This window comes from Molossus molossus, unplaced genomic scaffold (assembly GCF_014108415.1).
Source record: "Molossus molossus isolate mMolMol1 unplaced genomic scaffold, mMolMol1.p scaffold_m16_p_22, whole genome shotgun sequence".
NCBI lineage: Eukaryota > Metazoa > Chordata > Mammalia > Chiroptera > Molossidae > Molossus > Molossus molossus.
In genome coordinates, this window is record NW_023425358.1 from 21,306,612 (window position 1) to 21,318,991 (window position 12,380).

General features: G+C 44.9%; 1 protein-coding gene across 6 annotated transcripts in view; it reads left to right on the plus strand.

Annotated features, from left to right (window-relative positions):
* The window catches only part of ASCC2 (activating signal cointegrator 1 complex subunit 2), a 55,030-nt gene that overhangs the window by 21,828 nt on the left and 20,822 nt on the right, over window positions 1-12,380 (plus strand). For 5 of the 6 annotated variants that reach the window (XM_036276309.1, XM_036276308.1, XM_036276310.1 and 2 more), the window contains 7 exons: window positions 1,985-2,095; window positions 3,148-3,260; window positions 10,256-10,330; window positions 10,776-10,883; window positions 11,122-11,190; window positions 11,404-11,478; window positions 11,800-11,971. In XM_036276309.1, the coding sequence (XP_036132202.1) occupies window positions 1,985-2,095; window positions 3,148-3,260; window positions 10,256-10,330; window positions 10,776-10,883; window positions 11,122-11,190; window positions 11,404-11,478; window positions 11,800-11,971 (723 nt within the window). The remainder of the gene's footprint in view (window positions 1-1,984; window positions 2,096-3,147; window positions 3,261-10,255; window positions 10,331-10,775; window positions 10,884-11,121; window positions 11,191-11,403; window positions 11,479-11,799; window positions 11,972-12,380) is intronic. The other variant, XM_036276314.1, reaches the window with a different exon arrangement.

Sequence of the window (12,380 nt, forward strand, 5' to 3'; positions counted from 1 at the left end):
AAATAATGTTCATTATAAAAAATGGGGAAATTAAAAAACAAACAAACAGAAAATAGGCGATAAATATTTCCGTGATTCCATCCCATCACCAAGAGATAAGTCACCATTCATGGTAAGTTTTAGAATACAGTTGGCCCTCTATATCCATGGATTCTGCATCTGGGGATTCAATCAACCATGGATCGAAAAGTGTATTTAAAAAAATTTTTTTTTCTTTGATTTTTAGAGAGAGAGGAAGGGAGAGAGAGATAGAAACATCGATGAGAGAGAGTATCGATTGGCTGCCTCCAGCATGCCCCCCACTGAGGATCGGGCCCACAACCTGGGCATGTGCCCTGACCAGAATCCAACCAGTGACCTCTTGATACATGGGTCAATACTCAGCAACTGAGCCACACCGGCTGGGTGAAAAGATATTTCGTTCTTGTTACATTGTTGCTGATGTGTGCTGTATAGTTAGGCCTATGATGGTTGGGTCTGTGCTGAAAATGTACAGGCCTTTTTTCTTGTCATTTCATTTTTTTTTTTTTATCCTCACCCGAGGACATTTTTCCATTTTTTGTTCAGGTAGAGTGGGAGGGAGAGAGAGGAAGAAAGAGAGAGAGAGAGAAACATCGACGTGAAAGGGACACATCGAGTGGTTGCCAACCGCACAACCAACCAGGGCTGGGGACAAACTGCAACCAAGGTACGTGCCCTTAGCGGGAACCAAACCCGGGTCTCTCTAGACCGCAGGCCGACACTCCAACCGCTGAGCCAAACCGGCCAGGGCTCTTGTCATTTCTTAAACCGTACAGTATAATCACTATTTATATAGCATTTACATTGGATTCGGTGTTATAAGTGATCTAGAGATAATTTAACGTATACGGGATAACGTATATCGGTTCTATGCAAATACAATGCTACTTTATATAAGAGACTTGAACATCTGTGAATTTTGGTACTATGACGGGTCCTAGAACCATTTCCCAAAGGATACCGAGGAACAACTCTAGTTACACACGAGCATCCTTAAAGATGGCACAATCAGTTAAAGATTTACATGATTTTATGGTTGGCTCTGTTTTCCTCTTGCTGTTGATTTGTCTTTTATTTCAATATAGTTTTCATAAGTGACATCTACAGGGGATCCAAAATCACATTATATATTACTAAATATATGTCTTAAATATTACCATACAGTTGTCCAGTCTCTCCAGTCAGATAACATCTCTAAGATTCTGGGGGCTTTACATACATTTTATTTTATTTTATTTTATTTTATTTTATTTTATTTTATTTTATTTTATTTTATTTTATTTTATTTATTTTATTTTATTATTTTATTTTTTTATTGTATTGTATTGTATTGTATTGTATTGTATTGTATTGTATGTATTTATTTATAATCCTCACCTGAGGACATTTTTCAATATTTTGTTCAGATATAGTGGGAGGGAGAGAGAGAGAGAGAGAAACAGACGTGAAAGGGACACATCCAGTGGTTGCCACCCACATGACCCAACCAAGGCCAGGGACAAACTACAACCAAGGTACATACCCTTAGCGGGAACTGAACCCAGGTCTCTTCCGACCGCAGGCCGACACTGTAACCGCTGAGCCAAACTGGCCAGGGCACATTTTATTTTATTTTAAATATGTTTTAAATATTTTAAATATGTATGTGCCCTGACCAGGAATCAAGCTGGCAACCTTTTGATGCACAGGATGATGCTCAACCAACTCAGCCACGTCGTCCAGGGCTATATTTTTGTCTTTTTAATCCTCACCATAATCCTGTAAAAAGAATATCCCCATCATCTCTATTCTGCAGTTTCTACTCTGACCCTGCTGTCTGAGAAGATCATTGTCTCAGCTAGTGTCCTGGGAGCGCTGGCATAGATTCCAGGCAGTTTTCAGATCAACCATCCCTGGTTGCAGGACAGGGGTCCTAGCTGTTGGTTTGACAGATTGTGGGATAGTCACCTCTTGTGTTTCACAGGTCTTCAGCAATATCCTCCAGCACAGTGGTTTGCAAAGGGACGGGACCAGCTCCATACCCCAGAAGCTTGAAGAGAGGGGCCGGTTGACCCCTAGTGACATGCCTCTCCTGGTGAGGTTGCCCTGATTGATCATGGTCCCTTTTTCCCAGTTCTATAGGCAGCTATTCCTGTCATGTTTAGAGCATTTCAGCAGGCTTTCATTTTTCTCTGGAAGCTTTACTGAGGGAGTAGTGGAACGAATAGGGAATTAGAATTCAGAGGACAAGAGCTTAATTCAGTTTAACAGGTTCATTCATGTGTTATTCTTTTAGCTATTCATTCATTCAGTGAATTTGTTCTGAGGAACCCCTGGCATTTGTTAGGCCCTATCCTGGGCCTTGGGAGTAAAGCAGTAGGCAAAAGCAAACATGTTGTGTGCTGTCTTGGAACTTAAAGTCTCATGGAGATGACAGAGAGAAGATAAATATTTAAGGAGTCTGGACTTATGTCAGGCACTGTGTTAAGCACTAGAGAAAGAACAGGAACGAGGCAGCTGTGAACTGCCATCCTGGAGCTTGTGATCTCGTGGGAGAATAGGCATTAAACAAGTATTACAGAAAAGGGCACACCAAGTGCTGTGGGTTCATTTTTACACCTCTGAACCTCAGTTTCCTACCTGTAAAATGGAGATTCTAACAGCTGCCCCCTCATAACAATTCTCCTAAGTCGTCATGACAGTCAGGAAAGTATGAGAAAGCACTCCCTATTCTGAATACCCTCGTAAAAATGTAAGAAAAGTGTGGTCTTGATATTCTTGTTCTCACTGGGATGTACTTTCTGTGCAGGACCACAGGTGTTGTGTTCAGATTCAATCGTTGGTTCTCCTTCACCTTAGAAGAGAACCATATTATCCTAGAGCTAGAAATAACCGTAGAGCTCATTGGGTGTGCACCCATTGGAGCTATGGTAGCAAGACCTAAGGGTTGGGGAGGTTGAATGACTTGTCCAGATTGTGCTCTTAGAAATGGACCAGCCAGGCTATGCCCAGACTGCCAGTGTTCTCTTTCTACCACAAGGCATCTGCCTGTAGGGGACCCCTGGCTTTGTCAACTTTGTCTCAGACCCCCTACAGAGCTGTAATGGGGGTGGAGGAGAATAATGCAGTGTTTTCTTTTGACAACAGGAATTAAAGGACATTGTTCTCTACCTTTGTGATACCTGCACTACACTATGGGCCTTTCTGGAAATCTTCCCTCTGGCTTGCCAAACCTTCCAGAAACACGACTTCTGTTACAGGTACTGCGATGGTTCTGGCTATTGAAGTAGAGGTTCTAGTTCACATCCTCATTCAACAAGTATTTACTGGGTGCTTAGAGCATGCCAGGCCCTACTCCAGCCTAGGGACACAGCAGTGAAGAAGACAGATAAGACTCCTGTTTGTGTGGAGCCTACATTTTAGAAACGCTCCCATTTGAGCTAAGAATAGGGTAGGGGAGGAAAAAACCAACAACCAAGAATAGGGCAATTTCAATTCAGTTCTGTTTTATTTCAAAGCCCCATATCCTGGGCAGGCACAAGGGAGTAATAGACAATAAGAAGTGGCCTGAGGACTTAAGCATCTAGTCCAGGGCAGAGAAACACACACAAGGAAACAAGCAGACATGTTTACATTGAGGCAGGCTGTTGTGGCCATATTATGAAATGCTCCGGGTACACAGAGGAAGGAAGCAGAATTCTGTCTGGTGAAATAAGAGGTTTCATGATTCTTAAACAAGGTTTGGAAGAATGAACAAGAACCTTCCAGAGAGAGAAAGATTGCAGTGGCAGGAAGGGCATGCCGGGCTGGTGGAGTAAAGCCTTCGAAGGCCCAGAGTCTATTCCTGGGAAAGCCAGGGAGTGAAGGGCGACACACAGCAGTGGGTGAGGAGACCAGGGCAATAGGAAAAGAAATAGGTAACAAAGAGATGGCTCCAGGGGAAGCTGCTATAAGTCAGATTGAGAGGAGCTTTGCACACTCTGTCAGAGAGCAGGGCCTTTATTCTGTAAGCAGAAGGGAGTCATTAGAGGTATTTATCCAATGAAGTCATAGATCCTGTTGGGAAGAGGTAAGAGGTAGAGGAAGATATGGAGCAGGGAGGGAGACCCTCTTTGCTCAGTTAGCACCATGAGCATCTGTTCCTTGTACAGGAAGAAAGGGGTGCAGGACATGGGCTGGTAACCTGTACGTAGCCAGGCAACAGTAGGGGTGGCCTGTTTACAGTGGCCTCTGGCTGTTGCTATTGCCAGGCATCTTTTTCCACTGTTTGAAAGAGCTTTTGGGAGCTGCCCAACTCTGTCCACCCAGCCATCAGTCCATTCAGTCATTTACTTGGCCATTCAACAAAGTCTTTATATTAGTGCTGACATACGCCAGAGATGGCAGTGTTGTTCTGACTCGTGGGTCATCTCAGCTTGTGAAAATCAGACAGGATTGATTAGCCTCCCAGAGAATGTTAGAATAAAGCATTGATCGACACTTTTCCAAGAAGGGTTAGAATGGTACTATAGCTGTCCATTTTTTTTAAAAAGGTATCTTTCTCATGGTTATTGTGGCAGATGCTTGTAGGAATTTGGCCAAAAGGTAGGAATCACCATGACAGTTATTCTTAGTCTTCTGTGCCCTGCTTATTTTCACTTCTCACAGACATTTTCCCATTTCATTACAGCGTCTTCCTAAATGTGGCACAGATTGCTTTTGAAAGGGTCTTTGGAATTGGGGGATAATTTTTTGAAGAATGGACTTTCCTGCAAGGGACAGTGGAGGCAGGGGGGCGGCTGCGCTCATCTCAGGGTGAGGGGTAAGAAAGGGAAGCCCTTTTTTTTTTCTTTTTAAGATTTTCTATTGATTTTTAGAGAGAGAGAAAGGGAGAGAGAAAGATAGAGAAACATCGATGTGAGAGTGAGAGATTGATTGCCTGCCTCCTGCTTGTCCCGTATGGGGGATTGAGCCCACAACTGGGGCATGTGCCCCAGCCAGAATCAAACTGGGAACCTTTGGTGTGCAGAATGTCGCCCAATCAACTGAGCCACACCAGCCAGGGCAGGAAAACACTTTTGTCTAACACTGACACTGCCTTTGACCCACAAACAGCCTGGGGCTGGCCCATCCTGTTCAAACTGTGCAGGAGGCCAGGAACGCCCACTGAACAAATGTAGTAACCTCAGTCCCCGAGAGCTTTCTGCAAGGGGTTACAGTCACCAAACAACTCTTCAGCTAATCCCTCTCATAACAACCTTCTGCTCCTTCCTCTTGAGTATATACTTGATTATATTTGAATCTCTCTCTCTTGTGTCCTTTAATTTTATGAATGAATAATACATTCACATGGTTCAAAACTCAAAAAAGTATGAAATACATTGTGACATCTTCCTCTCCTTCTACTTCAGTTCTGTTTCTCATACAAAACCATTGTCCTTAGTTTTTTTTGTGGAATTTTCCAGAGATATGCATATAAATATTCATATACAAGAAAATATGTGTATTATATCTCACCCGGCCCCTTTAAAAAATTTAATGATGGCATGAGTACTCTATATACTGTTTGCATTGTACTATCTTTTAATTGTTGACAGTATTACAGATGTCCCCTATTTCCCCTCTCCCACCTTTGCCCCTCTCCACCCAGCCCTAAATTGTACTTTTATTTTATTTTTTTATTTAAATCTTTATTGTTGGATGTAAAATGTATTACAGATGTTCCACATTTTTCCCCCATTGACCCCCTCCTCCCCACTCCCGCCCCCCTCCCGCCTTTTCCCACACCATTTTCTGTGTCCATTGATTATGCATAAGTTCTTTGGTTTATTTCTTCCCACCCCTCCAACCCCTTTACCTTTGAGGTTTGTCAGTCTAGCAATGAATTTGTACTTCTTGATCTCTTCACCTTTTTCACCCATTCCCTCAACCCCAATGCCAACTGGCAACCAACAAAATGTTCTCTGTATCTATGAGAATGTTTCTGTTCTACCTGTTCATTTTGTTTGTAGATTCCATTGTTGATAGATATGTATTCATTGCCATTTTGTTTGTTCATATATTTTATCTTTTTCTTCAAAAAGACCCTTCATCATTTCATATAATAACGGTTTGGTGGTGATGAACTCCTTTAACTTTTTCTTGTCTCGGAAAGTCTTTATATGGCCATCGATTCTAAATGACAGCTTTGCAGGATAGAGTAATCTCGGTTGTAGGTTCTTGCTTTTCATCACTCTGAATATTTCTTGCCACTCTCTTCTGGCCTGCAAAGTTTCTTTCTTTTTTATCCTCACTCGAGGACATTTTTCCATTTTTTGTTTAGGTAGAGTGGGAGGGAGAGAGAGAGAGAGAAACATCGATGTGAAAGGAACACATCGAGTGGCTGCCACCCGCACGACCAACCACGGCCGGGGACAAACTGCAACCGAGGTATGTGCCCTTAGCGGGAACCGAACCCGGATCTCTCTGGACCGCAGGCCTACGCTCTAACCGCTGAGCCAAACCAACCGGCGAGGACCAAAGTTTCTTTTGAGAAATCAGCTGATAGCCTAATGGGAACTCCCTTGTAGGTAACTAGCTGCCTTTCTCTTGCTGCTTTTAAGATTCTCTCTTTGTCTTGAACCTTTTGCATTTTGATGATGATGTGTCTTGGTGTGGGCCTCTTGGAGTTCATCTTGTTTGGGACTCTCTGTGCTTCCTGGATTTGTATGTCTGTTTCCTTCACCAAGTTAGGAAAGTTTTCTGCCATTATTGTTTCAAACAAGTTTTCAATTTCTTTTTCTCGCTCTTCTCCTTCTGGCACCCCCAAGATGCAAATGTTGGCACGCTTGAAGTTGTCCCAGAGGCTCCTTACACTATCCTCATTTTTTTGGATTCTTTTTTCTTTTTGCTGTTCTGATTGGGCATTTTTTGCTTCCTTATATTCCAAATCGATGGTTTGCTCCTTGGATTTACATACTCTATTATTGAAGCTGTGTAAATTATTCTTTATTTCAGTTAATGCCTCCTTCAATTCTAACTGTGCATCCATGATTTCTAACTGGTCCTTTTTTATGCTCTTGAGGCCCTCCCTAAGTTCACTGAGGTTCTCACTAAGTTCATTGAGCATCCTCATAAGCAGTATTTTGAATTCAGCATCTGTTAGGTTGCTTATCTCCATTTCGCCGAATTCTTTTATTGGGGTTTTGTTCTGTTCTTTCATTTGGGACCTGTTTCTTTGTCTCCTCATTTTGGCTGCCTCCCTGTGTTTGTTTCAGTGTATTACTTAACAAGAGGTATGGGGCTCGCTGAGACCAGATGCTGCTCGTTTGAAAGAATTTAGGAAAACCTGAAATAGGATCCAAGACAGGCCAATCCTATGGTTAAGCAAGTGGCAACAGCTTGGGTGGGCTTGAAAGTTGGGTGGGGTGGGGCGGGGCCTCAGAAGTCACCAGGGCGGGGCTACCAGTGTGAGCCAGTTGGTGGAGTCCCAGATATGGGGACTGTCTGCCGCCCCAGGGAAGGGCTCACCAAAGGAACAAAGGCCTCTTACAGCACGTTAGTCCCGGAGAAAGCCCCCTCTCCAGCCCTCGCTCCAGTGCCAAACAGCTCAGTTCTTCCCTGTATGTCTCTGGTGCCCCTCGAGCTGCCTCCCCTCCAAGCTTAGAGGGAGAGAGTCTGATAAGTTCGCCCGCAGGCCCTTTAAGGAGCTGCCTGGGGCTCCAGCCGCGTCAGCTTCCCTGAGCCTCAGTTCCTGCTGGTTTTTCCAGCCAGAAGTTAAGAGGACTTCTCTTCCTGGCACTGGAACCCTTAGCGGGGCACCTAGTGTGGGATGGGGACCCCTCAGTCCTCAAGAAGGACCTTCCCAGCGGAGGTATCCTCCTGATTTTTATCCGCCACACTTGGGTGTGGGACCAGCCAGTCGCCGCCCCTTACGCCGCCGCCCCTCACGCCACCGCCCCTCCTACCAGTCTGGATGTGGCTGCTGCTTTAATTCTGTAGTTGTAGGTCTTCCATTCAGCTTGATTTCAGGCGGTTTTGAATGATAGTTGTTCTGTAATTTAGTTGTAACTTTGATGTGGTTGTGGGAGGATGCGATACCGCGTTTACCTACTCCGCCATCTTGACCGGAAGTCCTGCATTGTACTTTTAAATTTGATGTATTTCAATACATAAAGTACCCTTGATCTTTTTTATTTTAATTTTATTTTTGTTACAGATGTTTCTCCTTTTTTACCCCATTGACACCCTCCTCCCCATCCCCCCCGCCCTGTCCCCTGCTTTGTTGTCCATGTCCATTGGTTATGCCTACATGCATATAAGTTCTGTGGTTTATCTCTTCCCACCCCCCACCACCCCCTCTTCTGAGGGTTGTCAGTCTGTACCCTACTTCCATGTTTCTGGGTCTACCCTATTCCTCAGACTGTTATATTCATTATATTCCATATATAAGTGAGATCATGTGGTATTTGTCTTTTTCTGCTTGGCTTGTTTCACTTAGGATAATACTTTCCAGGTCCCTCCATGTCGTCTCAAAGGATAAGAGATCTTTCTTTCTTACAGCTGCAAAGTACTCCATTGTGTATATGTACCACAGCTTTTTTATTTATTCATCTACTGATGGACACTTGGGCTGTTTCCAGATCTTAGCTATTGTAAATAGTGCTGCTATGAACATGGGGATACATATATTCTTTCTGATTGGTGTTTCAGGCTTCTTAGGGTATATTCCTAGAAGCGGGATCACTGGGTCAAATGGAAGTTCAATTTTTAATTTTTTAATTTTTGAGCTAACACCATATTGTTTTCCATAGTGGCTGCACCAGTCTGCATTCCCACCAGCAGTGCACTAGAGTCCCCTTTTCTTCACACCCTCGCCAACACTTGTTTGATGATTTGTTGATGGCGGCCATTCTGACAGGTGTGAGGTGATACCTCATTGTTGTTTTAATTTGCATCTCTCTGATGATTAGTGATGTTGAGCATTTCTTCATATGTCTCTTGGACATTTGTGTGTCCTGTTTGGAGAAGTACCCTTGATCTTTGGTATGGCTGGATAGAATTCTATTGTATGGGCTACCAGACCCCAGAGATGGACCTTTAGGATTTTTTCAGTTGTTCACTATTACAAAAAAATGCTATGAAGAATAACTTTTTTATTTTCTAACCATTATGTTGTATACCTGAAACTAATAAAAAATAATATTGAATGTAAACTGTAATTGAAAAATAAAATTTAAAAAGTAAAAACAAAACAAAAACAAGAATAACTTTGCACACACCTTTTGCACCTTTGCAGGTATTTCTGAGGAATAAATTCCTAGAAGTAGCATTGCAGGAACAGATGGTATATACATTTTAAATGTTTATAGATCTTGCCAAATCACCCTCCATAGGAGTTGTTCGAATTTATCCTCCCACCAGCAGTGTATCCTGGTAACACTTGAATCTAAGCCAAACTGCCCTCTCTGTCTTCTGGGTGTCATCCATGGGCCTAGTAAGGCCTGTTTCTTTTGGCCTAGTTATCCTTTACTACATACAGCACTACCCTAGGCTAGAAGTTGCCAAAAGTCAGTTGATTGACAGACAAACATTTATCTGTAAACATTTACAGGGTACCTGCTACAGTTTTAGCACTGTCTTAGGCATATAGGCTGCATTTCTGGCTTCAGGAAGCTAGGATGTTCAGAGATAGAATTATACTACAGAAGAGAGGTAGCTGCATTTAAATTCTAAGGACAACATATTCCGAGTGTTATGCATCTAGTTCTGGGAAGGAGTAATCACATGGGTGAGCATGATGATGAAGTGTGTGGCTGGAATGGAGAGTTTAAATTTTAGTTTGTAAGGGGTGGGTGTGAGGTTGCCGTGATGAGAAGCAAGTCTGTGCCGGGTGTGGATGTACCAGAGAGGAATTACCATTTGATGTCATAGGAGATAGGCAGCTGCTAGAAGTTTTTGAGCACAAAAAAAGAGTGACCTGTGTTTGTTTCTCAAACCTCAGTGAATCCTGGGTGGCTGTCTCATTGCTGTTAGAATGAGCCTATCAGATGGCTTCCTATCTGAATGGGAGATATAGCTACTGGTCACTTCTTAGGGACCTCTTCCTGGGATCTGCCACAGTGGGACAATCTGGGGTGAGCTTGAAGAAGAGCCAGGGTCATCCCAGGAGAAAATCATGGTGACAACTTGGGAGAAAGAAATGGGCCTTCCTGCTCTCTTGGGTTTGCTTTGATTTTCTGATTAAGTGTGGTATTTATGAACTAATTTAGCCTTTTACCCATGTGTGCCTCCACAGACTTGCTTCCTTTTATGAAATAGCAATTCCTGAGCTGGAGTCTGCAATTAAGAAGAGGAGGCTTGAAGACAGCAAGTGAGGGGGACAAAACACTGAGTGTTGTTGTGGGTGAAAGAAGCCTGAGCACAGGCCTTGTTTTAGCATCCCCATCTCCAAGTCAAGGGGTAGGACCAAGGGCCTCGCACCTGTGGCTGGTGCATCCTTACTGAGCAGCCTCCTAGCTCCTGCATCAAAGCCTTTTCCCCTCCCCTGTTGCTGTAAGCTCTTGTTAACTGGCCTGCTGCTTTCTGACCTACTGTTTGAACTGAGAATTGGCCCTGGAACCAGTCAGCCTCTCAGAGCCTGTAGCCTTTTCCTAGCTGCTATCAACAGTGAGCTGTGAGGCCCTCTCAGCCCAGGGTGTGTATAGGGGTGGAGCTGGGGCAGGGGTTGGGGGGTTGCTGTAACTGCTGGGAGTAAGCTCCTTGGTGTCTTTTTGTCTCTCAAATCTCTATTTCTGTGTTCCCTCTGGCCTTCAAAGGCTGCTTGGTGATCTGTGGCAGAGGCTGTCCCATTCCAGGAAGAAGCTACTGGAGATTTTTCATATTCTCCTGAACCAGATCTGCCTTCTCCCTGTCCCAGAAAATAGGTAAGCCTTTGGGAGCCACTACCCAGGTGGAAGAACCTCCTCCCCAAGCCCAGCAGGGGCATTTCCCTCACTTCATTTCTCAATTCCTGAGTTGCTCAACAGGATGGGGAACCAAGAAAAAAGCCTCTTTCCTCCAGCTGGCCCAGAGGCTTTGCACATGATGGGTTGAGTGGGCGGGGAAGGGAGCTGCATATCATCTGCATTGAGTGAGCTCATCTTCCCTGGTGTCTTGTTCCAGCTGTGACAACATTCAGGGCTTCGTTGAAGAGTTCCTTCAGATCTTCAGCTCTTTGCTGCAGGAAAAGAGGTGAGTGTGGCTGAGCTAGGACCAGCAGTGGGACAAGCCCTGGTGCTTCATCATCATTCCCCACAACACTTTACATAATAGAGCCTCTGACATAACCACAAGGTCTAAGATTCTTGAATTTGTGGTTGGGCAGCAGACACAGGGAGTGGCCCATAGCAGACCAGTGTCCCTGTGGCCCAGCCCTGTTCCTCCCATCTGCTCTCTGTCTGGCAGGTTCCTCCGGGACTATGATGCACTCTTCCCTGTGGCCAATGATGTCAGCTTGCTGCAGCAGGCCTCGTCAGTCTTGTATCCTTCTATCATGGCACTGGGATAGGACCTGGCCTGACCAGGTCAGAGATAGGCTGCTGGAACCCAGAGGAGCAGAGGGAGGTTTAGTCCAGAACACACAGGTAGCTGGCTTTCCTTAGATCCCTGCCAAGGCTCTAGCTCCTGTTTCCTCATGCAGCCCACGTGCCTTTATGCCTGCTAGGGTGCATTCCAGACAGCCCCTGGCAGAAGCTATATGATCAGACGCTGGGGAGAGATTGAGAAATTATGCTGCCTCAGAGCTGAGGAGGCAGAGAGGTCTGTGGTACCCAAGAGAGATCCCTTAACGCATCTTCATAGAGATGAGACACGGACTGCCTATATCCTCCAGGCGATTGAGAGTGCGTGGGAAGGGGTGGACCGACGGAAACCCACAGAGGCTAAAGAGCCACCAGTGGCCAAGGATCTTAATGGAGTCGTGGTGACAGTGGAGCCAGTCAGTGGACCGTCATCACATCTGGAGGAAGAGGAGGTGTGTGTCTGGAGTAGCGCTTTCTCCCTGCTTCAGCCCCTCCTATCCCTGTCTGAGAGGTTGGGGCAACGGGAAACCTTTCTTTTGTTTCTGCTCTCAGGGGAAAAGATTTTTTTGGAATGGGCAGCCTCGACCTGCTAGTCAGTCCTGTGCTACCTTTAGAGAGTCCTGAGCTGAGTACATGCTGGGTCAGGTTTGAGGATCAAAGCCTCGGTTTCCCCCTCTATCAAATGAAGAAAAGTCCTTCTTGGCACTCTCCTCTGAACAGCTCACAATGGAGCCGCTCTGGTTGCAGCTGGGTGCAGTATCAGGCCTCACTGCTTGGCCACCCTGGAAGCTCCTCCAGGGGTGGCAGGGCTCCACTGAGCCAGTTTGGAAACCTCTTGTCTAGTGATTTCTCTCTAGGCTT